Source organism: Narcine bancroftii, chromosome 6, assembly GCF_036971445.1.
Source record: "Narcine bancroftii isolate sNarBan1 chromosome 6, sNarBan1.hap1, whole genome shotgun sequence".
Classification (NCBI taxonomy): domain Eukaryota; kingdom Metazoa; phylum Chordata; class Chondrichthyes; order Torpediniformes; family Narcinidae; genus Narcine; species Narcine bancroftii.
The window spans coordinates 19,192,522-19,219,449 of record NC_091474.1 but is presented as its reverse complement, the minus strand read 5'-3'; the positions used below and the strand labels follow the sequence as shown (position 1 = coordinate 19,219,449).

Genomic DNA, 26,928 nt, shown 5'->3' with positions numbered 1-26,928 from the left:
ATACATCAATGATGGAAATTGAGAGAGGTGTTTCATCAGGTAAAAGATCCACCTTGAAAGTAGCCTCCTTATTCTCTCAGTCAAAGCAAGCATAAAAATAGTTAAGTTCCTCAGAGAGGGAGTCACAACTAGAAGGAGGCACAATACTAGATGATTTATAGTATGTAATAATCTGTACGCCCTGCCACATGCACCGAGGGTCCGACGATATGAATGCTCTTTGATATTTTGTTTATACATATAAAATTAGCCTGAAAGATCCCTTCCTTAAGTTGGACCTGGCTAATCCACAAGTCTTCCAGTCTCCACATCTGAAGGGTAAATCTCTGTCTTTGATCAAACGGAGAACTTCATTCTTCATCCATGGTTTTTGATTCGCCAATATTTTTATACAGTGTCTGCAAACTTCCGTGTTTCACTCCAGACAAGAAATTAAATCAGGTTGCGCAGGGTACAAATTCACCATGTGCTAGAAAAGCAGCAAATGCAAGACTTTTTTTTAAACAACAAATATAGTGAGTGAAGGAAAGTTAAATAAAAATGAGATGCACTTACAATTACTTCAGACACTCCATTTAATAACATTTAAATATACAAGCAGATCCACTCTGGCTGGAAATAAGTCTGTGTAATCTCACCATAAACCTTCTAGGGGCCATTACACCCATCCAGCAAAAATAATTAATCAGAACATGGTCAGGCAGGTTCAAAAATGCTTCTTTCACATTAAAATCATGAACTATTGGTGGCTTCAACTAATGTCCCCTTAAATGGCATCCTGCTTATTGCTCTCCCAAGTTTCACTTTTGACAAAAGTTAATTTTCCGTGGGCTTGCATTTAGATATCATTTTCACTTCACTCGTCAAGACCAAACATTAAAAATTTTAGAAAGATTTTCAACCTGTAAATCTTGAATCCCAGCAAAAGCTGCTCTTACCTGCTGTTGTCCTTGTAACCTCTGCTGAAGTTGAAATCTCAGCTGCTTGGGAGCAGGAGCATTCATCATGCGATGTCGAGCAAAGTTTGCTCTGGCATGGATGTTGGGAAGGGGAAAGCTGCCTTGTTGACCCATTTGGTTCATCATTGGATTAAAACCTGCTTGCTGACCCTGCATGGAAGGATAACATCCTTGTGCTGGACCAGCCTGTGAAGGAAATGACTGACTGTACATCGCCTTCTGTTCTAACATCATGGCTGTGTCTTGTCCAGAGAATAGTTCTGAGTGTGCCTCCAGAGGCTGAGCCTAGGCAGCAAAAATAACAAGGGTTATTAATCCAATTAACTTTGCAAAACCTTTTACAAAGAATTCAAATGTTCATGTGGTTATCTTTAGAAATTATAATTCATAAATTCACATTTTATATATGGACAGTCGCCTAGTTCATGGTATAAAGCCACTGCACCAGGATTTCTCAATAACTTCCATCTAATACAATGCAAAATATTGTAAACTTTGCAAGGTAAATATCTGCAAAATGCTGAACAAGTTACACACACAGACACAAAATTTTAATACTGCATAGAAAGGTCGCAAGCAATGCATTGCACTTTGATGTTTTGTTTTCTTTAACATTTTTACTAAAAGAGTGTAGACCTTTGCAGGACAAGGAAAGGAGAATTCCACTGAATTGCTTCAAATCCCTTCAGGTCCCCACTTCCTTGAAAGTGGAAATGCACAACCCTGAGCTACAGTCGATGAAGAGCAGTTTAACATAGGAGTTAGAGCTGTCCAAATGAGTCAAAGCAGAGTGAAGTGATATTGAAATGGCATCCTCAGTTGACCTGCTAGTAAGGTAGGCAAATTGATGAGAATTCATAGTGGCAGGCAAACAGAATTTCAGGTGAGATAAAACCACCCTCCCAAAACAGTGGATAGAGCAATGAAAAAAGTAGATGGCATGCTTGCTTTATTGGACAAGGCACAGAATAGGAAAGTTGCAACCTGATAGAGATTGGTTGGACCACAATTATGGTATTGTGTCACCCCAATAGAGGAAGGATTTCTTTTTATTTAAAATTTTTAATGATGTAGTTGAGTTGGAGTGAGTGCAAAGGAGACTCACCAGGATGTTGTCTGGATTGAAAGATTTATGGGAGAGATTGGATAGGTTTCATTTGCTCTCTCTGGAGCAAAGAAGGCTGAGGGCTAACCTAACAGAAAGAGGCTTACAGACTAGATGGACTGAATCTTTTTTTTCTCATGGTAGAGGTGTCAAAAACAAGTAAGAAGAAATAGTTTAAATGAGATTTGAATGTAAAGTTATTTTTTGGGTTTTTTTTTGCATAGTGGTGGTTGATATCTTGAACTCATTGCTTGAGTTGGTGGAGTCAGATGTAATGACGACATTCAGGAAACATTTTGAGGGGCACTTCAAAAGTACAAGAACTGAAGGATAAAAAACCTAGTCCAGGCAAAATTGAATTAGTATAGATTGGTAAGGACAGTATGGGTGAAGTGGACTAAAGGGCCCCCATATATGCTGTCAATATTCAGTAGATATCCAAGGGTTGAAAAAAAATGTTTTTAAATATTGAAGCCTTATAAAGGGGAGATAAGGAAAAGCTGTTCAACATATCTTTATAATAGGTTGTCATTCTGATTTTGATGCCTTTCCCATCAACTTATTGAACTATGAAAAACCACAAATCTCCAATATATTTTACCTAAAAATGAACCACAAACAAATTAAATGGAATATTCACAATTCATTCCATAAATGCACATCCAAACCAGGTTAACGGACACCTGAATATTCAAGTAGAGATACAGGTTTTGAGCCAGCAACTTTCTCAATGAAGAACACACAAGTAGCAAAGTGAAATTAATATCACTAATGCTGCTGAAGCCAATAATTGTTCAGATTATCTTAACTCATGCACAGTTTGAGTGTGGCAAATAGGTAGCTGCACAGTAAAATGTAATGGCCTCTCCAAATCTTGCTAAATAAAAATAAACTTTCTATAACGTATATCAATAAAATGTTAAGGAAGTTTCCCTGAAACCATCTAGTAAATAACAACTCATCATCATGGAGAAGGTACATTTTATTAATGGGTGCAACCTAAATTTAGTAACAAAATGGCCTATATTAAAATTAAAGCTCAATGGATAAATTCTCACCATTCCACTTTTCCCATTATAGACACATATTAATCAAAGAATACACAAGCAGTACCTGACTGATAAGATCTGGAATTCCCAATGCCCTGTCAATTTCTTCCAGTCCCATTTCATCTGCGTTGCTCAGCAGGGTGTCCAACTGATCCAGTAGAGCCTTTTCATCATTCTGAGCTTCAGCAGTTGTGGGAGGGCAAAGAAGGTCATCCAGGGAGCTTCCGAATGGTTGCCTGCAATAAACCATTAACAACTAAACAGGTTACAGCAGATACAAACTGGTTATCCGATATTAGCTTGCATTCAAGGAGCAACACAGAACTTTTATTCAATTAATCCAGGATGATTTGATCATCATCAGATTCACATCAACCGTTCAAGAGCCTGATGGCACAATCCAGTAGGTCCTTGTGAGACAATCACAAGACAAAGTCCACCAGCCAAATGAAACCCCCAAAATATCTACAAGCATGATACTATTTCCTCGAATTTCTTTCATTCAAATAACTATTTTGATAATATATTTCAAGTTAATCTGCTGAATTATAAAGATATACACAAATACTGCAGATTTTAAGAGCACATGATACATATTTCTTTACATTTCCAAGTTCTCATCATAGGTATTACATTCCCAAGATGCTGATAAGATATTAGATCCTTGTCAAAGGAAAGGAGGAGAAAAAGCAGATGGAAGGTCAAGTTCATGTTCTTATTTTTATCAACACTAAAACAGATCATTTTTACCAACACTAGAATAGACCACATAGGGTGACATGGTTAGCGCAATGCCTTTACTGCGCCAGAGAACGGGACCGGATGTGAGTTCGAATCCTGCGCTATCTGTAAGGAGTTTATATGTTCTCCACATATCTGCATGGGTTTTCTCCAGTTTCCTCCCACCCTTTAAAAATGTACTAGGGTGCTGGTTAGTGGGGTGTAATTTGGGTGGCACAGACTCCTAGAGCTAAACTGGCCTGTGACAGTGCTGTATGTCTAATTTAATTTAAAATCTTTATTCTTTATATTCCAACACCAACTTCTAGAAACAGCTCCAAAATAACTCAGAGAAACTAGACTGGCCAATTAACCAGTTCAAAAGCTCAACTACTCTAACAGGTTAGTGTGGTGGCTAGTGCAAAGCCATAACAGCACCAAGGATTTGGGTTCAAATCTTGTGCTGTCCATAAGGAGTTTGTATGTTCTCCCCATGGGCTTCCTCTGGGAGCTTCAGTTTGCCCCGACTTTCCAAAGACGTATGGGGTTGGTAGGTTGATTAGTCACATGGGTGTACTTGGGCAGTACAGGGTCGTGAGCCGGGAGGGCTTGTTACAATGCTGTAACTCCAAACTAAAATTAAAATAGATACTTATACGACTGATTGTTGCAACATATTGGAATTACAATGATTTAAAACCACCCCAAATGCTCACTTGAATCTCCTAATTGCACAGTGAGTATGGGCAGTTATAAAATTTCCAATAGAGTACAGCAACAAATGACTCATTAACCAGCCACTAATTAGTATCAAAGACACTTTGGATAAGCATAAAGAGGAAAATCTAAATATCAGAATAAGAGGAACTTACAAAGTACCAGAGCTGGACTCTTATTCTGCCCTTAACTAAAGCAACATTTGATAATGCTTGAACGTCAATAGAAAAGTAGGCCATTCAGCCCCTCATGCCTGCTCTGATATTCAATACAATTATGTCTCTTTTTTTTAAACAGTGCCAAAGAAAACAAACATAAAATAAATCCATCGACAAATTCAAGACCATCTGAGTTACTGTCAATCTATATCCTACATTTTGTTCGAATCTGAAACAAGTAACCTGACTAATTTCATTTCCATCACAGACTAACCTGGTCTGATTGCCTGAAGGCCCTTGTTCCATCTGAAGAACACCTTCTGGCCATGAAGTAGGTGGATTGGCTGGACCTTGCTGTTGCCCAAACTGGGGGCCTCCAAGACCTATATCCATTTCTGAAGGCCCTGGGTAACAAGGTAAATAGGCAACAAAATTAAATAAATTAGTCAACCATCAATACTATTTCCTTTTCCTTTACATAGAAAAATTTATATTACTATTTCCCTCCCCGTTCTCCTTGAAAAGTCAGCTGCTCCAATCAGAGAAACAAAAATATAAAGAGCTACAATTCTTAAAAAGTTTCCCTAAAAGTAAAGAAATGAAAGTCTGAGCTTTAGCAACTAAATACTGAAAATATTGTAAATCTAAAGAAAGAATTGAAAAATCTCCATCAGTTCCAGAGCACCACAGGGCTGCATTCTTAGCTCCCTGCTCTACTCACTTTACACCTATGACTGAGAGGCTCGGAACAACAACACTCGGATACAAATTCGCTGATGATACCACCATAGTGGGCTGTACAAAAAGAGGCGATGAGTCAGCATACAGGAGGAAGAATGAAAACTTGGCTGAATGGTATACTCTTTCTTTTCTTCTTTGGCTTGGCTTCGCGGACGAAGATTTATGGAGGGGGTAAAAGTCCACGTCAGCTGCAGGCTCAATCAACGTCACCAAAACCAAGGAGCTCATTGTAGAATTTAGGAAAGTAAAACCAGAAGTGTATGATCTAGTGATCATTGGGGGATCAGCAGTGGAGAGGAGACCCTTCATATTCATGTAATCGTGAAGAAACCACGTCAGCACCTGTACTTCCTCAGGAGTTGGTTGAGGTTTGGTTTATCATTGGGAACCTTGGCAAACTTCTACAGATGCGTGGTGGAAAGTGTGCTGACTGGCACCAATGAGTGGAAAGCCCTTCAAAAGGTAGTGGACACAGCCCAGTATATCACAGGGAAAACTCTCCCCACCATTGAGAACATCTACATCTGCAGCAATCATTGAGGATCCACACAACTCAGGGCATGCTCGGTTCTCACTGCTTCCATCATGAAGGAGGTACAGTGGCCACAGGACTCATACCTCCAGGTTCAGGAATAGTTGCTACCCCTCTCAACTATCAGACTCCTAAAAAACAGAGACTCTTAAGGATTCTTACTTTGCTCCTTGTTTTTAATATTTATATTTCTGTATTGGCAGTCAGTTTTTCTTTTTTTTTACATTTCTTTCTTCTTCAGTATAGTGAACAGTCAACATTAATTAAAAATCCTGCCTAGCAAGCAGGAAAAATAATCTTGGGGTATGTACACTGACAATAAATAATTTTGAACTTTGAAAAATCTGGAAAGACTTAGCAGGTCTGCCAGCTTTCATGAACAAAGGAAACAGAATTAACATGTCAGGTCAATGACTTCTTATCAGTAATGGGAATAGAGATAAAAATAAATTTGAAGAAGAGGCAGATGAAGAGAGAACTAGGACTGTCAGAAGCTTGAAGGCATGACATGACAAAAAGGGCAAGGTGCAAGATGAAAGAGGTGCATTGAGGAAGGTGCAAATGCCAAAATAATTATCCAAAATTATCACAGGAGTTGGCTACAAATAAAAATACTGAAAATGGCAATTAGCCAAAATTTCTGAACTCTTAAAATTTGCAAGGTTGTTATGGGTGGCTGCTTCACTGCAACAGTATAGAAGTCAGGAAGAAGGTTAGAATGGGAGCGAAACGCAGAATTAAGATGACAGGTAACCTCAAGATCTTGCTTGCAGACAGTATAGAAATGCTTTGCCTATTGTCATACCATTCATGCTCTCCCTTCTCTGGACTTTCAAACTTATTTTGTTTTCAACTCTTCCATTCTGACTAAAAATTTCACCGTGAAACCAAGTTTCCCTCCCATATACGTGATCTGACCTGTTGAGCGATTTCAGCACCTCTCGGTTTTTATCTCATCTTTCCAGAATCAGCAGTACTTTATTTTGTATTTTGCAATCAGCCTCTTTCTTTCCATCCATCAATAAAACTGCCACATTTATCAGCTGGGGTGCACTCTTTTTCCAACAGATGGTTTGGGGGAAGCAGGGGGAAGAAGAAAAGAGAAAAAACTTACTCATACCCATCATCTGTTGCTGGAGTAACGTTCTTGCACCCGATTGGCCATTTGATCTCAACTGCATTCCAAGTGAGGAGTTACCCACCACACCTCTCTGCATTGATGAACTATACTCTGCACCTGGTCTGATCAGAGACACAGGTCCTGTATTTCCACTAGAGTTTTGTAGTCCCCATTCTCCTGCTGCCATCGCTGTTTGCTGAGCAATGTTCATGCTGCCTTGTACACCTGGTGGAATACAATGTGCTGCAACATGACTACGAACAATGAAAAAAATCTGAATTATATCATATATATTCTCACTGTAAGTAGTGAATGTAGTAATGTCATTTGACTGGCAAGGGATTGCTTAAGGTGGAATTTTGAGTGGGAAAAATGGTTGAGGACAGTATATTGTTCTACGCCCAATTCTTACCAAAATATTTTGCTTGAGAAAAATTCTCCTTGGCCCATTTATTTTGGAGTTATGAAACTGTGCACATAACGGGTCAATGAGGTACAATTAAAACAGTGGTTTTCAAACTTTTTTTTTCCCCCACTCACATCTTTGGCTTGGTTTCGCGGACGAAGATTTATGGAGGGGGTAAAAAGTCCACGTCAGCTGCAGGCTCGTTTGTGGCTGACAAGTCCGATGCGGGACAGGCAGACATGGTTGCAGCGGAAAATTGGTTGGTTGGGGTTGGGTGTTGGGTTTTTCCTCCTTTGCCTTTTGTCAGTGAGGTGGGCTCTGCGGTCTTCTTCAAAGGAGGTTGCTGCCCGCCAAACTGTGAGGCGCCAAGATGCACGGTTTGAGGCGTTATCAGCCCACTGGCGGTGGTCAATGTGGCAGGCACCAAGAGATTTCTTTAGGCAGTCCTTGTACCTTTTCTTTGGTGCACCTCTGTCACGGTGGCCAGTGGAGAGCTCGCCATATAACACGATCTTGGGAAGGCGATGGTCCTCCATTCTGGAGACGTGACCCATCCAGCGCAGCTCACATACCACTTTAAGTAATCACAGAGTACTTATGGCATAGGGATTGCTTTAAAGTGGAATGTGAGTTTAGCGGGGCAGTTTGAAAGCCACTGTTCTATTGTATTTGCTGCAGTGACAGAAATCCATCGGAGTATTCACTGAAGAAACCCCTACCATTTTGCTTCCATTCCCTCACCATTTTGTTCAGGCTCAAGCCTGAAACATTGGTTATGTGTCTTTATCTTTGCTACATAAAATACTCTGTTTGACCACCTGCATTTTTCCAGCATTGTATTTTTACTTTCATGTTTTACAAAGTATATACTGCAGTTCAGACTTTACATCTATATAAATAATTTCTCCATACAAATGATTTTTTTTACTCAGAGCATTGTTTCCAAATAGAATATTCTAAACAGCAAATAAAATAACTACATAATCGTCCATGGTTTTGTTTGAGAGAGGCCTCCTTCTGTTTTGCAGCCACCCTACATAATACAAGGCCAGGGAGCAAAATCTCAACTAAAACCAATACAGTAGTCTCATTGTAACAGAAAGACAGGCAAATAAACATTACAAAAAGAAACAGCAAGGGTGAATAATAGATGGTTAAACAACAACTGAACTGGGGATAAAGGGACACTCTTGGAAGAAGTATGCAGTCAATAGCATTCCATGAGGTGGATGGGAGGCATTATCACATCACAGGAGTAATATTGAAAATTGTTGCGGACAATACCAGATTCTATGACAACGACACATCAGAAATAGCAGCAGGAAGACATTACAAGTGCACAGGATGGTCAGATTGACCAGTCTAAAATACTAAAATGTAAATGGGTAAATAGAGAAAATTAAATTCCAAGTGACTGAATTATGAAAAGACAAAAAGGGGATTGGGGCCACAGATACTCCATTTAGTAAAGACTTAGTTCAAGCACATATAGACATTTAAAAAAATATACACTGGAAATCAAGGCAAGCCCATAAGGAAAGTTTCCACGTTTTTGAGAACATTAATTCAGTTACCCAGCTGGTGAATAAGTACAAACTCCCTGTTATTGCAAACTTTTAACACTTCTTTTTAAATATTTAAAGGGCCATGGGTCTGAATTACGAGAATATAAATCTTAAAAATTGGGCTATGTTGCTTTTCAGTCCATTAAGTCCATCCTTGCAACAGAAAATGAACAGAAAGTGTCCAATTCACTAACTTTATGAATGACCAAAACAGTGAAAACAAAGCTCATTCAAATTTCTCATTTGGCTTGAATTATTCTACCAAGAATTCAGGAATAATGAAGAATAATCTTTCAATTGGACACTGAATCATCCATCTTCAGGAGATTGTAAAAATTACCACAACACAATTTTAAATAGCAGGGAAGTTAAAATACTAGCATTGGAAATTCTCCCTAAATCATCATGTTGCTATAGCCCAGTGGTTCTCAACCTTTTTCTTTCCACTCACAAGCCACTTTAAGTAATCCCTATACCATCAATGCTCTGTGATTAGTGAGGAATTGCTTAAGGTGGTATGTGAGTGGGAAGAGAAGGTTGAGAATCACTGCTCTAGACCCAATTGTTCGTGAAATATTTTACTTTTAGAAGAATTGTCATTGGTCCAATTCCTTTGGAGTTCTGAAACCGTGCACATAGCGAGTCAATTAGGTACAATTAAAACAGTGGTTTTCAAATTGTTTTATTTCTACCCATATACCAGCTTAAGCAATCCCTTACCAAACACAGAGCACCTATGGCATAGGGATTACTTAAAGTGGTATGTGAATGGAAACCACTAACTCCCAAGGCTGGCATTATTCTTAAACTGTAAGAGAGTGGGCTCTTCAAAAGCATATAACTGAGTGAAAAGTATACGAATCTGTCCTGAGAACTACAATTTCCTTCTTGCTTTTAGAAAGTGAACTACAAATGCTATATAGATGTTACAACAGCCATGATCCTGGCTGTACTCAATCTATTTGGCTCCTTTTAGAATTGGATCACATTGATTATTAGGAGCTTCAGTGCATTCTTATTTAGTTATTCAATGACTCATTTCTGAAAATGTTAATCTATTTCACCATGTTAGCTTTTCACTATAGTCTCTTCCTTATAAACACCACAAGAATCCTCTTAATACTATGAAAATTATAAACATACACTTCAACCATAAAACTGTTTTGGCAATAAAAAGTTGAAATGTCTTTATTAATGGGATGGTCTTGGTCCAGAGGAGCAAAAGAGAACAATGGCCATAACATCAAGTTTTAATGTGCTTTTTTCAGAAAGTCATCAAGTGTTCCAAATGGCAGCACATGGGGAAACATACCTGCACTCCCCACAAAACTGTCTTGGCTGCCTCCCATTCGGTTTGCCATCATCGCTTGCTTTGCTATCATTCCATAAGGGGTGCTGTTTCTCAGAGATGGGCCAACTCCTGCACTGGCCTGGCCCTGAGTGTTAACATCCAATGACATTGCTCGATTAAACCGAGGCCTGGAGGACTGCATAGGTGGTGGACTGCTTAAAGCTAATAGGATTGACACAAAGAGTTAGAAGTATTAAAATGTAACACAAAAGGAATATTGAACGAAATATGAAGAACAAATGCAAAACATAATATTGGTGCTCTTTTCACACATTTTATCATTCAGGAGGTTATTATTTCTGTCATCTGTACCAGATATTTAACAATCATAACTGACTTGCATTCCCACTCCTTTTTCCCCAAGACATCACTTTCATGTTGGCCTATTATTGCAAAGCTTTTTTAAAAAACAAAATCATAACACTAGAGATTTTTCATTTAATCGTAAGTGAAACAAGGAATTAAAAAATCCAATTTATGATAACGAAAGAAATGCCTGCTTTACATTATCAAGGACAAGATGATCCATTTTAAAAGTAATGGGGAAGAAACTGCTGAGATGATGACAGATGGGGAGAAACAAAAATATTAGAGTAATTATAATTGTAGTGGCATCATTATGAACAATTACTTGAAAAACCGAGTAAGCGTTCATTAGTGATGGTGATTTCAACAACAAGAAAATTCCCAATCCTCAGTCATGTATCCAAAGCATTTCCCATCAGTGCTCCCTTTTAAAATAGATATTAAAGTGAACCAGAAGTAAAAATAAAATAATTTAGTAATAAATCCAATGGTTCAGACTGATGGTTCATCTCACTTGTTTAACAAGGTACACTAAGTAGCTTTTAAATAACGAGATGACATGCAAGTACGCAAGTCCACAAACTGTACTCCCAAATTGGGAGAAAATTATTGTTTAACCAATACAAGCATTCTAATTGACGACAAATGAATTTCTACACCAAAATGGTGATTTATCTTATTGCTGGTTGGGAAATTTCCCATTTCTTCATTTGGTGATAAAAAGTGATTACACTTGAACCCAAGTAATTCAATGAATGGACATGAAACACTGTCATGTCCTGAGCACATAAAATGTACAACCTGAACACAAACATTTGTGCTGATTAAAGAGATTCTTCTTAAAAATAAAACCATGTGAAAATCTCCTCATTTTATAAATGTTCCCAATGCAGTCTGAATAATTTCTTACAGAAAATGAATGAATATTTCATTAAAGAAAACCATATCCATACATTTTTCTACAAAAAGCAGACAATCTCAGGAAGACAAAAAAAATCTGCAGACTCTAGAATAAATAAAATGAAAATACACAAATACTGAAGAACACAGCAGGCCAGGCAGCATCTAGTAGAAGTAGTATGAAGGATCCCCACCCGAAACATTGATTTACTTTCTACTAGATGCTGTCTGGCCTGCTGTGTTCTTCCAGCATTTGTGTACAGTCTCATTTTTTCCCCCCAGAAAATGCCAATAACAGAGCTTTTTTTTTACAGGAACTAGATCAGAGAATAAGTTCAATAAATGTTGGAGATAAGTACATGTAATTTAACCCAGATAAATCCAATTGCATTTCAGTTCACTTATTGTTTGGATTTCATGATCTCAGCACTGCACAAGCATTCAGCTAATTCAGAATTAAAATGGGAACTGCTGCTGGACTTAATTATCCTGATTTTCAGTTTCACCCACCCAAAATGCATTCCTTGAGATGGACTTAACAAGTCCCTACTTTTAATGTGACCCTGCTTCAATGATTCTACTTGGCAGTCTCTGCAACTCAAAAGTGGGATTTTTGCCAGTGGCAGAATGACCAGATTTGTACTTTTGACTCTGTACAATAGCAGCAATCAAAATGCCTCCCTTTGTAATCCAAGCCTCCAGAATCCTGAATCCTCCAGTCTTTGTTGCTTCCATCTCTTGGACTTGTACTAGGGCTGATTGCCGAGCTTGTTTTAAAAGGGACTTTGTTAAAGTTTTAGGGAAGAAAGATGACTTGGGATGGCCAGACAAGCTCCTTATTATCTCATTAACATATCTTTCTTTGAACCCTCACCAAGGGAGGCTGAGATATCCAAGGACAACTTAATATGGGTCTGGATTTATATTATGAACTAACGTTAGCCTAGGGGGAAAAAAAGCATATTTATGAAAAGTTTGAACATTGCCCAATATATTTGAACCAAATTTTATCTTGGATATGTTTAGTTTTAGGATTGAGAGCTATGCAATGAAAGAGAATGTAGAGAAGAGGAGACGACAAACTACTGTTATACTCTATCAAAAACTGGGTATTTTTATACAAACTGTACTTCGGTACAACCTGCCTTTAATATATTCCACTCTGAGATAGTACACTTTGTTTTTCCTGAACAAAGCATGACCAATCACAGATGAATTCCAATTTCAAATTGCACAACACCTTTTACACTTTAGACATTTTTCTAACAGGTCGCCAACTTTTTGTGACCAACATCATACAACATTATCAAATGATATTTTCTTCCCTCCTCAAATAATTTGATATCATCGAGCTTGCTGCAGCTTAATATGGCAACCATTATGCATTTTGTTAATGAATTAATACCACGTCCAAAAAATAGTCTCCAGCATTAGCTCATTCAAACAGCAGATGGCGCAGCCTCACTTTTTTAACACTAAAGTAGTATGACAGATTTAATAAATTCAACTTACTGCCACGGATCTGCTTTGATGCCCCTGGGGAAGGTGAGTGCCCTCTTTCAAATGCCATGGCATCCTGAAACATTGCTTGCTTGTTTATCATGGAATGATTGTTCCCAGACTCTGTGTAGTATTGGGGCAAATCACCCAGAATATCATCCAAAGTATCCAATTCATTGCTTGCCTAAAACATAATAGAAGAAAAATGCCAAACTGCAAACTGCAACTGCAAAATAATGGTAAATAAATACTGTTCGTATGTTCAAAGCATCAGAGAACCAAATTTAATATTTCTCCTTGTTTAACGTTCAACTAGATAAAGCCTTTCATGAACCATTTTATCCAAAATCCAAATACATAATCAGCTTGCTTTAACCATAAATAGGTCATTAACAAAGAGCCACTGTCACCAGGACTACAGCAAAAATAACTGCGTGATTAAATTCAAACATCAAGAGAACATATTGCTGGATCAGAGATTTGAAAAACACAGGTAAACAAAGCAGCAGTAACACAATTGCACAAAAGGCACAACTTCATCCACCTAAAATCTTGCTTTTACTTGACCATCCAACTTTTACTGGCTTCTGCAATAGTTTACATCAAATTTCAACCTGTGATTCAATTTTTCCCAACTTTTATGGTTCCAGTTTCAGATCCTCAGGATAATATACGGACTCAGCATTGCCAGGGTCATGTAAATATGTTTCATTTCACTAATTTATATGATCTCACAAAAGAAGTCTGGGTGTCCACTGCCGCAAGTTGTATGACTTCTGCTTCTGTGCTCTCGAGTAATGCATTTTAGTCAGACTTGCAATGGCGAATGATGTTTCTCATCACTTCCACACAGGAAAATAACAGATTAAAATTCTACACAAGACTTCAAGATTGATCTAATGCTCCCCCTCTTCACTTATTGATATTGCTGATCCTGTCAGAAAGCCTGGGTGCCACATACAAACCATTTCATTCGACATACTTATAGGCCATTTTCTGACTACTCGTCCAGTCATCATACTGGTTTCTTGCAGCCGAAATAACTGCAATCACACCCTTTAGCGAGCTTAAACATCACATTCTGGTCCTGTCGCAAGGGGCCCACCGTGTACATACAATATGTAGCTTTTAAGCTCACCTCACAAGAATGTACTAAGTCGATGACCTGGTGTCGCTGAGAGGTAAAACAAGAAATTGTTTGCTTTCCTCCAATTTTTTCTCACCTTTAGACGATTTTCTGGATCGGCTGCAACTCTGAGTTAAGTGCAAGGAGAAAGATATGTGAGAGGAAGAGGGTGCATAGTGCAATTGTAAATTGTAAACTAGAGTGTGGCATGACGTTCCCCTCGCAAATGAAGAACTGTTATGTGTGCGCTGGAAGACATGGATGCAAGTGCAAGGATACAGTAGAAAATCTGAGATTAGGTACAAGTCCCTACTGATCTTGGGAGAGGAATTAAGGGAATGTGGCACCCAAAATGCTTAAGCTTTTACAGACCTCCATACTCAACTCTTCCTAGGTCTCCCACTTCAATCAGGAGGTTAGGGTTTGGGGTTCCTTATTTGGCTATAAGGTGTTTCAAATTCTCCTGAACCAAGACATTCAGTGTGGAGTCAGAAGACTAAAAAGCCCATTATTTCACATGCTGTACAATTATTGTACCTCTATAAGTCACTGCTGAGAACCTAGTGCACCTCTGGTTTTAGGGATACAGGATATCTTAAGAGGATGTCATCATTAATCAGAGCAATACCTGTGAAATTGGCTTCATGCTGACATGATAAGTTAATGAACAGCAGCAGTGAAGTCTGGATATGTACTGAAATTGTTAGAATGAGCAAGCAACTTGAATTTGCTGGGCTGACTGGATTCAAAGCTACATGCTTGGGTTATTCACATTTTGACATCCATATTCATCAATGGACTTAACCAAAATCAAATCCCTTTACATGCAACATTCTGAACTGGACTAGACTACTTCTTCCAATTTTGAGCATCTTCTTTTCAACATCTGGATTATAGATACATCAAAACCTAATCCCTCAGCAAGATGACATATCTTCAGGAGATGAAGCCAGAGAATTGTGGGAAAGAAATAATCTAGAGAGCGAAGCCAGAAACAGTACCTGGTTACATATGACAAAGTGATAAATGAATGTTAACACCTTTTACAAAACAAACTAAAATGCTTTGCAAGCATTTTCAATTTTCAAACTATGTAATGTCACAGAGTCAGACACAATTGGGAAGTATTACAAGAGAGTGAAACAGGAAGGTCAGAATAGGATTCTGTTCGTATTCCCCTACTGTTCTTAAGTTGGAAATGAACAAAAACAGTCTGTGGGAAACAATCACAGAAACTGCTGTGATGTGAAAGCAAGCAGGTCAGGAGAAACAGCCACCAGCCAGCTTCAGTAGTGAATTCACTCAGTGCTCTAACTCAAATTGGCTCGACCAAGTCCCATGTTGTGGCCAAGATGGCGATACCCCATTCTTACCCAAAGATGCCTGCAGCCGGTAAATCCATCCCACTGATCTTCCAAACACTTTCCTGTATATATGGCATGTCCATGAGTCAAGTGCATGTAATCCAAGCAACCTACCTCTACCACCCACTAAATCAGAACTGTTCACAATGGGAAGAATAGACACATTCAGAACACGAGGTAATCTGGACAAATTTCTCCTCCAAAGTTTGATCATGGAAAATATTGTGCTGCAACCGAGAACAGCAGGATAGAGGAACAACAAAAGGCAAAGTGTATGGTAGGAGGAGGGACAGTACTGCCTGTTGGAATCTCCATGCACTTTTCTACTCTATGGGTTATTAAAACAAATAAAAAATCTTATTCATAACGCAGAGTGGCAGCTCACTCTCAGTGATTCTCCAATAGGTAAAAGACAATATTTTTAGTCTTACCTGGTCAGTTGGTTCAGTCTTGATGCGTACTTCATCTTTCACTTGAATTGAACCAGACATCTTTGCTGCATTGCAAGGATCCATTTTATCCATTCCTTCAATTTTGGGCTTGATATCCTTTAAAGTTAGTTCCTTTGGATCATCTTTATCCAACAGGTAGCGCAGTAGTGCATTGTTTTCCTTTTTCTTTGGGCTCATCTGTTCTTGTTTGATCACAGCATCGCCCACCGGTGTCATGCTGCCCGAATCGTGACCTGACTCTTTGCCCGTAGCCTCAGCCGTCAGCTTGGCCACCTCAGCAGGAGAGTTGCCATTTTTCAGCAGCTTGTGCAAAATTTTGTGTTTCTCCTGTAAAGAAGAGCCGTGTAATGCGTTGGCTGCAGAACTGGCACCAGCTGTCGTCGAGGTCGAGGAAACCCCGGTTGGACTGGTGATGCCTGTAGAGGAATCCTTAATATTGGAATCCAGGCTGGAGTTTGTCAAAGAGTTCAGCCCCATGTCATCTGAGGGAGAAGTCAACAACTGCAAAAGCTTTGTATGGTTTTTGTTCTCATGGAATCTTCTTTGGCCATCTAAGTTGTCACTATTAGTGAAAAGGTTCAGATTACTTTCCTTAATGTTCTTCTGTTCAGGATGAGCATCTCGACTTTCTGGTCGACCCACCGTGCTCTCGACTTGGTTGTGTTCTCCATAGAGGACAGGAGACTCTTTTATATCCAAGCCGCCTATCTTTGGTTGCTGGACCAAACTCACATTTGGGGAAGGTTCCATTTTCTGACCAGGCGATGACAGCGAAGATAGGAGTGAAACTCCTAATCCTTCACTAATGGCTTGAAGTGCATTAAGGGAACTACTGGAGAAGGTGCTACCTCCTGTGCTGTTTACGTGGCCCACCGGTGATTGAATCCCACCAGCTGAAGAATAGTGACTGGGACCCATGCGTGGACTGACTCGATGTCTTGGTGAAAGCATCAGGTTCTGCTGGGTGGCGTTCACTCCAGGGCTACTGTGTGGAGGGCTGTTCATGGTGAGTGCATAATTGTTACCCTGCAAACCAGGTGCCTGTAGGCCAGGACCTAGGCATATTGCACTTGTATTCCCACTTCCTGCACTAAACCTTCCCATTTGCCCCATAGAACTGGGGTCATTCAAGCTATTTGCACCATAGGTCATATTGCCTTGAACTGGCATCCCTTGTCCTGATCCCCCTGAAGACATATTCATACTTCCTGTGGAGTTTGCATTTGCTGTGGCAAGTGTCTTCATCATTTCTTGCCCCATGTTGGTTTGGTTCAATCTGCAACCATTCTGTTCCCTACAAAGACAGCAAGATTACCGAGACTAGAAGCAACATCAACAATCAAACCTACCTTCATTACAGTATTCCACATCTTGAATATATGAATATACTTATCCTTTATGAGTTTTGAAGTCAGAGTTGAACAATACTGAAACAGGCTCTTGTGTACAACTCATTCTTGTTCATCGTTATGCCCATCTATGCTCATCCCATATGCCTGCATGAGGATCATAACCTGCTAGTCCATTCTTATACAAATACTTTTGTTTCTGGCAGCTAACCAGCACCCTTTTTTGTGGAAAAACCTACTCTTAATTTTTTTTTTTTTAAATTTCCTCCCATTTACTTTAAACCCATTCATTCAACTTTGAGACATTCCCATTTTAGAAAATGACCAATTACCCAGCCTAACTCATGTCCCTCAATTTTATAAACCTCAGCCTTCACCCTGGGTTAGATCACATCTCAGTCTCTACGTACATTCAATTGAGAATAAACTCAGTTCATCTAATCTCTCCTTACAAGTTAAGTCCTCCATTCCATTTTATGTGATTGAAAGTCAGACACATCAGAAAACCAAAAGAAAATGTGATTCTTTATTAGTGCAGCAACTGAAAGTGACAACTAAGTTGAATTCAACAACTGACAGCACGAATCGCTGATGAACATTATGATGTTGGCCCTCTTGCACAGACAAATGTCACACAACTAAGAATGGGCAAAATCCAAAGAATGCATGTAGCATAAATTAATCATACATTAGCCTTATTGTAGCATCCAAATATTGCCCTATTTGAAAATGTTAAATTTTTAAATGTTAAATTTAGAGATACAGCATGGTAATAGACCCTTCCGGGCCATCCTATTCAAATACTCCAATTAAATTACAACTCCCAAATGTTTTGAAGGATGGGAGGAAACCGAAGCACCCAGAGGAAACCAATGCAGTCATGGGGAGAACGTACAAATTCGTTACAGACAGCACTGGATTCGAACTCGGGTCACTCGTGCTCCAATAGCATTACGCTAACCATGATGTTAACCATGTCGCCGCTAAAACTCAAAAGGCCTTTCCTAGAATATCAAAGCCAGAGTCCAATATATGTATGCATGAAAATCAACTGACCCAATAATGAAAATCAATGTTGCAGCCTCTGTTTTTACTCCTTGATTCTGTTGTCAGCTAGTAGAACTGCTGCCTCTCAGCATGTGAGACCCAAGTTCAATCCTGAACTTGGATGCTGGTTGCACGGAGTTTGTACATTCTCTGTTTCTTTGTGCATCCCAAAGATGTGTGGGCAGGAAGGTTAATTGACCACTATAAATTGCCAGTGTTGCAAGAGGCTTGGAGTTGAAAATGGAATGAAGGTAGGATTGGTATAAATGGGTGGTCAATGGTTGCCGTGAACTTGGTGAGCTGAAGAGACCATTCTGTGTTATGGATTTACAATTTTCAAACTAGTTGATCCTTGCACAAGCTCTACAATGACAGTGATGGAATATTCTAACTGCAGGAACACAAATCCATCCTTCCCACATGGCAGGCTGTGCACCTCAATCATGCCTGCTACAGACCAGTGATTCAAAGTAGAAAGTAAGTGGATCTATGCTCATCTCAAAAGGTATTTTGCTCGAGAATGGAGTTTGCAGAGACAAACTCAGATGATTTTCATACAGAAATATGTCTAAAATTAGATTACATATGTAGGTAGAAATTCATCCTTGGGCACATACACTAAATGCCGGGTACACAAATTTGTGTGTTTCACTCCAAAGTTTGGCTCCAGTGACTTCCATGGAGTCCTATTTTAGCATTGGTATTTAATGTACCTACATTGTCATTTAGTGCATGCAATTTATATTTTATTTTAATCACAGTATGTCCTTGAGAATCCACTCTTGCTCATATGCATGGAGTAGTGGATACATACCCACAATACAAGCATCACAATTGCAGAAAAAAAAACTGTAGTTCTGACTTAACCAAGATTTTCATTCCTGTACCTTTGGAGAAGATGTGTGGAGCCAAAGCCAAGGGATTCATTAGATCCTGGGTTGCGTAAAAGCTTAGTCTTGGTTTGTGCAGTGACTATAGTGCCATCTGATAAGGAGAACCGATAAAGCGGACTCTCCGCTTGACCTTGCATCAAGGCTAAATAGGGAGGGAAAAAAAAATCATATAAATGAACAAATACCATAATTTCAAAAGCCATGGAATAGTAGAGTCACGAATGCAACATTGAACTGTTCAAAAATTCAATGAAATTTACTACATTACGTTTTGTACCATGTGGCTTTCTTGGCAGTTGTTATGCCAAAATATGGGTGTGGATAAATTACAACCATATTTTCCTTCCCTCAAATAGAAAATGTTGATTTAAAGTTGAGAAACTTCAGCGATCTGCTTTATTTCATGAATATTTCCTGAAACATTGCATTTTTTAAACATTTAACAAATCATAGCACACTCTAAAATAGATCAGTCAGATAGTCATTGATGTTCTCCAGGATCAAATAGTTAAATATTAGGCATTGTTATTGTGCCCGTCAGAAGATATTAAATACTTAGTCAAGTTTATTGCCATCTGATTGAACAAGTACACTCCGATGAAACTGTGATCTATGGTCCTTGGTGCAAAACACATAAAATACGACCAGATGCAAACATACATATGGAGGACAAGTATTTAATCTATACAAATAAATATTGTTTAATGAACATGTGAGTCTTCGATGGTTAATGTGAACAGTTCCTTTGGTTGTTCATCAATCTCACTGCCTGTAGGAAGAAACTGTTCCTCAGCCTGGTGGTGCTGTATCTCTTCCCCGATGGGAGCAGCTGAAAGATGCTGTGTGCAGGGTGGAAGGGGTCCTCAAGGATTTTGCGTGCCCTCTTCAGACAATAATCCCAGTAGATCATGTCAGTGGTTGGGTGGGGAGGGAGACTGCAGAGATCCTCTCTGCCACTCTTATGGTCCTGTCGATTGCCCTCCGATCCATTTCTCTGAAGCAGTCAGCCAGGACGCTCTTGATACTTAGCTCAATGGGAACACACAGCAGCAATCAAATCTCCAAATGGGGTCAGCAATAAGCTGGCTTGCAGCAAGATTGCTGAATATAATTGGTGGTGATTCATTAATCAACTACAATGAAAATAATAATGTTAATAGGATTTTGTTATGTGCCAGTGAAGTTGAGAATCTGAACATGAGAATGTTTAGGGTTTACCATTTAACACTTCAGATATATTTTCTTGAGAATGCACCGCCTTTGGGTTGTAATTATGTATGTGATAAAACTGATTGATGGCGTGTCTTGATTTTCACAACTTCCACCTCACAATGATTCTCAATTCTCATTTGGAATATCTGCCTACATGTGATTACTCCTCACGATCCGATAGCTATTGGGACACCAATACCCCCGAGCGAAAAGCTCTGCAAAAGGTAGTGGACACAGCCCAGGACATCATGGGGAAAACCCTTCCCACCATCGAGAGCATTACAGGGAACACTGATGTTGGGCAGCAGAAGCAATCATCAAGGATTGACACCACCTGGCACACACTCTGTTCTCGCTGCTACCATCAGGAAAGAGGTGTAGTGACGCACACTACCAGGTTCAGGAACACCTGCTCCCCCTCCACCATCAGACTTCTCAACAACAAACTCAATCAGGGACTTACTTAAGGACTCTTATTTTTGCACTACATTGATTTTTATTTGTATTGTACAGTTTGTTTACATTTCTTTATCCGTTAACATGTGCACGTTGAGTCAGGTTTTTTTTGTACTGCCAATAAGTGGTAATTCTGCTGCGCCCGCAGGAAAAAGAATCTCAAGGTTGTATGTGATGTCATGTGTATACTCTGACAACAAATCTGAGTCTGATCTGATTCTATGTATTTCTAGATTAATGTACTTCACCTTCTTGGTAATGTCTTTTCAGTGACCATGGTTGTCCATCATTATGGTGAAAGAACCTCTGAATACATCTTCTCACAAGATCTTCCCAACCTGGCTTCATTGAGGCCCGCAGGGAACTGGGATCAATTGAAGTTATCTTGCCTAGAAATAGAAGGGAAAAGGGACCTCCTATAAATCCACTCCAAAATTGGAAGAGAAAAGTAAGAAAAGGATTCTGGCCAATATGCACCAGAGAACAATTTTCAAAGTGGAGAAGATTTATTTTTAAGTCGTCAGGTTAGAGAGAATACAATTCCTCTCAGCTTCCATCTGCTGAAGTTTTAAATGAAGGCATTAAAGTAAATAACATCTTTTCATAAAATGAATTTAATGTTGCCTGTGTTCAATCCAATATTTTGAGGCACAGAATAGCTTTTATAGGAAATATTTCTCAGAATTCTTACCTGTCATGTCATGTCTTGTGACAAAGCTTTCAGGACTGGTAAGGAACTGTGATCTTTCCACGGGTGTAATCCGTCTTGCTACGCAAATCATACAGGACTGAAGATCTGAAGCGAGAAAAAAAAAATCAGTCTTCAGTTCCACTTTCCGCATGAAAATAATCAACTCATTTCATATTCTTCTTTATGAATAAATATCATTTCATTTTACTTATTTCCTAGGCAAATGACACATGACAGGTCAAAATGGACAGGAAAAAGGCAACTCATCCAATCATTCCATTGAGAGAGCAGATCTTTACAGCTGGCATAATAAAACTAATTAGGTGACAAATTGGCTCAGTTAAATGAGAATGAATTCAGATCCAAAAGTAGGACATTCACATCCGCATTGAAGCTTTCCATTATGCAGCTAAAGAATCTTCCAAATTGCACCAAAAGTGAGCCGCAAGTTAGATAATTTCATTTCTGGTTGCAGCATTAATGCTGTAGTTGGTCTTGGTGTGGCTAAACTTGGGGAAGGGAAGTCAGGTATAGAAATTTGGGATGCTGTGTACAATGAGCACTGAACAAGGATAACATCAAACTTAATGGTAGTATCCTCCAAGAAGAGATCAACCATCCTGTCCAGATGCATCAGAGCAAATGCTCTGACCAAGACCACAAGAAATTAGAGAGTTGGGAACACAGCACAGACCATCACAGAAACCAACCTTCCATCCCAACCTGGTCACACTCTCATCTCCCTTCTTCTGGAGCAAAGAAGATACTTGAGCTTAAAAACAGAAACCTCCAGATTCAAGAACAGTTTCTTCCCTGCTGTTGACAGACTCTTTAACACACTTCTCATTGGTAAAAGAAATTATGCCCTTACACTGTTTTAACTGTACTGTTCTCCACACCCTGCACAATGTCTTGTAACATTTTACCCTGCACTCTGACTTTAATGTGGCCCTTCACTGTGCACATTTTGTTATTGCACTACCTACTGTATTTAAATATGGGTTGAAATACCTGGATAGCACACAAAACAAAGTTTTCCATTTAGTTCAGTGCACGTGCAATAAACATGAAATGGTGCTGGAGATTATTGATTACCTAAGAAACCATACCTTTTGATGTTGTGCCCAGCAGAAATTATCCCCCTTTTGATAGATTACTTTCAAATGTTAGCTCAATTATTTCATATCCAAAGTGATTTTTTCCTGAATTCGCCTTAATTTTCTAACCTTAGCTTTTTTTATAGACCATTGAAAATTATCATTATCAACATATTGATCTTTTGACATTACATTTAATCTAGAATAAAATGCTGTAATTAGAACCACCTGTCTGATTGGATGATAGAGAAGTATAAAAACTAATTTCATATAAAACTCCAAGCCCAGGTTAAGATGCAGGAACTAATTAGCAAACAATTGCCTGTTAGAAACACCATGAAGCTTGAAAACATTATTTTGTATCAAACCAGAATATATCAGTTATACAAGTTTAATAGCTAAAAATCATCACTAGGTCAAAATTGCAATGCTCTAGACAACATTCATGTGATGATTAAAGGATAAAAGAATAAAATTACAGGAGTGAGCAATCAAACAATTCACCCAGCAATTTGCAAAATGGCTGAGATACATCATGTTCACAGCGATCCAATTCAATCCCTATAATGACCACCTCATCGGCTTGCTCTCAAAGTGTTGCAAGATGTCACATTAGTGGTATCAACTGGTACTTAATCACCAACCTATTTTATGATGCCAAGTTGATTTTCAACAGGAACACCTCAAAGTCTCAGTTTAAATTTGGACCAAAGAATTATAGTCCAGAGATAAGATTAAATGGGCAGACTGTCCTTGATGTCAAGGTTGCATTTGACAAAGGGTGGCCATCTCCAAGATGAAAGAGCATAATCACCTACCTTTGATATTTAATGGCATTACACCTGTCCCATAGCTCATCATAAACATTCTGACAAGAAACCTGAAATAGGCCAACCAAGCAAATATAATATTAATGCTATTACAGTAAGTTATCCAACTGCAAGTTAATCCTACCACCCCCAAATCCTTTCCACCTTCTACAAGACAGAAGTCAGGGTTGCAAAGGACTGTTTGCCACATGCCTGGGATACTCAACTCCAAAGCATTTATCCCAATAGAAAGCTATCTACTTGACATTCGCCACAGGAAACATTAATTCCCTCCTCTGTGCTCACATCATGGCCAATGAATTGATTCTAAACTGCACATCAGATATTTGCCTAAACAACTTCAGAACACCTTCTAAACCTGCAAACTCTACCCCTGAGGTGGACAAGGTCAGCAGATGAATGAGAATACCACCTTTATGCACCATCTTGATTCGGACATTAATCACTGTTCGTTCACAGTTGCTGGGCTTAACTCTTGGAACACTACCAACAGATTTGTATGTTACCCTTCACTATTAAGAGGTAACAGGTGTATTGGTGGATATGACCGAAGTGAAACATGACAAAATACATGAATTGAAATGTCTTTTTTTTTTTAAATGGCATATGCCCATTTTGCACACTATTCAACATTTCCATCAGTTATATTCCCCTACTTATTTTCCCGTGACCAAAATTCTCGCAGACCCAACAATTCTGTTGCAACTCACCTTTAACCAGGATTAATTTACAATATCAAATTGATCTGCCAGTCAGTGTGTCTTTAGTATTTGGGAAGAAACTGGAGGATCCTGGGGAAGCTCTCATAGTCACAGGGAGAACATACAAATGCCACACCGATACTACTGGAGATCAGGTTCAAATATAAATCACTAAGGTTTTGTAGCAGCAAAACCAATTACAGTGTTTCTATGCCACGAAGAAATCAGTAAAGAGTGAGAATTAACACATGAATCCATGAGACCACAAATGCTTACTTAGCTCTAATGACAATTTCTGGAGTGGGTGAATGTACAAACTGAATTGTTGTTGAAGAACAATCATTTAATCCTCATCTCAAATATTGTGTGTTATCTAATCACATTGTCAAGATTATTGCTGTGCAGAGAACAGAACAGTAAACAACCAAAGTATCTGAAGATCCTAAAAACAGTGGATGATGGAAATCTGAAACAAAAACAGAATTTGATGGGAAAATTCAGGTGAGGCAGCACCTGTGGAAAGAGAAACAGTCAACATTTCAGCTCTGGGACCCTTGGAATAATCAATTAAAATAACATCAAAATCTGGAATCAAAGTAATTAAGTCAGGTCAAGTTTGATGAAAATGGCATGATTAATATTTTAAATTCTATCAAGGTGGATGAGCTCCATTCATACTTGACTGGATAGAATAAGAAAGTATTTAACCTCTTGACACAGAAATACCAAAAAGAATGACACTACAGAGACACTTTGCAACAATGGACACAAAAAAACATGATGACAAATCAGCTCATGGCCCCTATTTGAATAAAATGAATAGTTTAATCTTTTAAATTGCAATGTTATTTATTTATTATATCTGAGGCTTACCTTCACCCTCTTCAGTAACAGCCTTGGGTTGAGAGAGTGCAAAGCATTGCATGGTTTCATATTTCTGACGTGGCTCATGGCTTCCATTTGACTCCTCCAAAGAATCATAAGGACTCTGAACGAGCATTCGACAGTTGAAAGTATGACTCTTCTGTCTCTGTGTTTCATTTGCCCAGGACACTCCATTCACTGAGTAAACACGAATTCAGATCATTAACACCAAGATTAACTCAATTTGGGCATGCATGAGCTGGTTGCATAAATATATACTTGCAGGCCTTTTAACAGATTATGAATGCCAGCTCCTTAGTTTATATCAACTCTGAGTGAGATGATTCAAGGAAGATTATGTACATTTCAGGTCACCATATTGTAAAATGCACAAAGAGGGAATAGAGAGGGTGCAGAGAAGTGTTCAAGAATAATACTAGAAATGTGAGGAGATACAAGTCAATAAACAATGACCAGACTGGATCTCTTTTGACAAAAGACAGATGAGGGGTTTGAAAGAGTGGATATGGAGAATGCTTCTACTCAGGGGGAACAATGCAATCAGAGGCCAGCAATACAAGATAGGCACAAAAAAAAATCAATTTAAGGGGAGGATAGAAAAATTTATGAAGGAGAAAGGGACAAAGAGCTACTCTCAAATATATTGATGAGCAAAGAGAGGAGGGTCTTGAGTGATAAATGAACAGGCCAAATGGCCTGTTTCTATGTCATATATTGTGTATGTCAATAAAACAATCTTAGAGGAACATATAGCTCAAAATTGTGGCTGTACCAAGTCATACCAATAAATGTACACAGTGTCACTGCATGGTTTTTTTTTAAAGAGGCCTACACGAGGTTGTGTTGTTGATCGTACACTAAAACTTAGCTAGCATATTGCAAAGCCATATATAAAATAATTAATTAGTGTATTTTTATTTTCAATGTAAATAGAAAGAGAATGAAATCAGCATTAGTTAAAAATACACCCTGCAGAACAGTAACTTCGAAGTACATACTTTAAAACGGATTTGGTGCATCTCAGCTTTAATTTGTTTTTAACAATTGATTCATTCATTCATTCTTATTCCCTCATTGCTGTACCAAGCGAATCTGATAGAAATAATTTGTTTATGTGGACAGTTTACATTTGAAATTGAATTTGGCACCGATAAATACTAACCTTCGTTTTAGAATTGTAAGAAATCAATTTACCTATTTAGGTGTAAAAATTAATAAAAACCATAAAAACAGAAAATTTTCTCACCTTAATCACATGAAAGGGGTGTTATCAAATTGGTCGTCCCTTTATCATTGGTTGGCCAAATTAACTCTATTAAAATTAATATATTACCTAAATTTCTACATCTCTTCAGGCTTTGCCTGTTTTTATTCCTGTCTTCTTTTTATTCCCTTGACTCAATCTTATCTTCCATATGGAAGTATAAACATCCTTGCCTAGATAAAGTCCATTTAGAAAAACTTGCTTGGTATAGATTGGGCATTAAATGATTTATTCAAACAACCTTCTGTTAAATACGGTCAACCAAATACTCATTTTTTAAATTGTCTACAAATTAGAGATTTTTATGATCTCAATTACATACATTTCCTAAGATGACTGATAATTTACAACCTTTCTATAATAGTTCAATATCTAACATTCATGATGCTGTTGAGAACAAGAGAGGCTCCCTCAGATAAAATTTTTAAAAGC

The 26,928-nt window shown here is 38.5% G+C and overlaps 1 protein-coding gene across 15 annotated transcripts in view; it reads right to left on the bottom strand.

Annotated features, from left to right (window-relative positions):
* The window catches only part of LOC138735778 (nuclear receptor coactivator 3-like), a 193,903-nt gene that overhangs the window by 17,719 nt on the left and 149,256 nt on the right, over positions 1–26,928 (bottom strand). For 14 of the 15 annotated variants that reach the window (XR_011339937.1, XM_069884178.1, XM_069884175.1 and 11 more), the window contains 11 exons: positions 25,221–25,409; positions 21,720–21,824; positions 21,277–21,417; positions 19,355–19,502; positions 16,051–17,365; positions 13,142–13,313; positions 10,385–10,585; positions 7,096–7,326; positions 4,983–5,112; positions 3,178–3,349; positions 939–1,244 (listed from right to left, as the gene is read on the bottom strand). Coding sequence is in view for 14 of the 15 variants with exons in the window: in XM_069884178.1 (XP_069740279.1) it covers positions 939–1,244; positions 3,178–3,349; positions 4,983–5,112; positions 7,096–7,326; positions 10,385–10,585; positions 13,142–13,313; positions 16,051–17,365; positions 19,355–19,502; positions 21,277–21,417; positions 21,720–21,824; positions 25,221–25,409 (3,110 nt within the window). In the remaining variant the exon portion in view is untranslated. The remainder of the gene's footprint in view (positions 1–938; positions 1,245–3,177; positions 3,350–4,982; positions 5,113–7,095; positions 7,327–10,384; positions 10,586–13,141; positions 13,314–16,050; positions 17,366–19,354; positions 19,503–21,276; positions 21,418–21,719; positions 21,825–25,220; positions 25,410–26,928) is intronic. The other variant, XM_069884184.1, reaches the window with a different exon arrangement.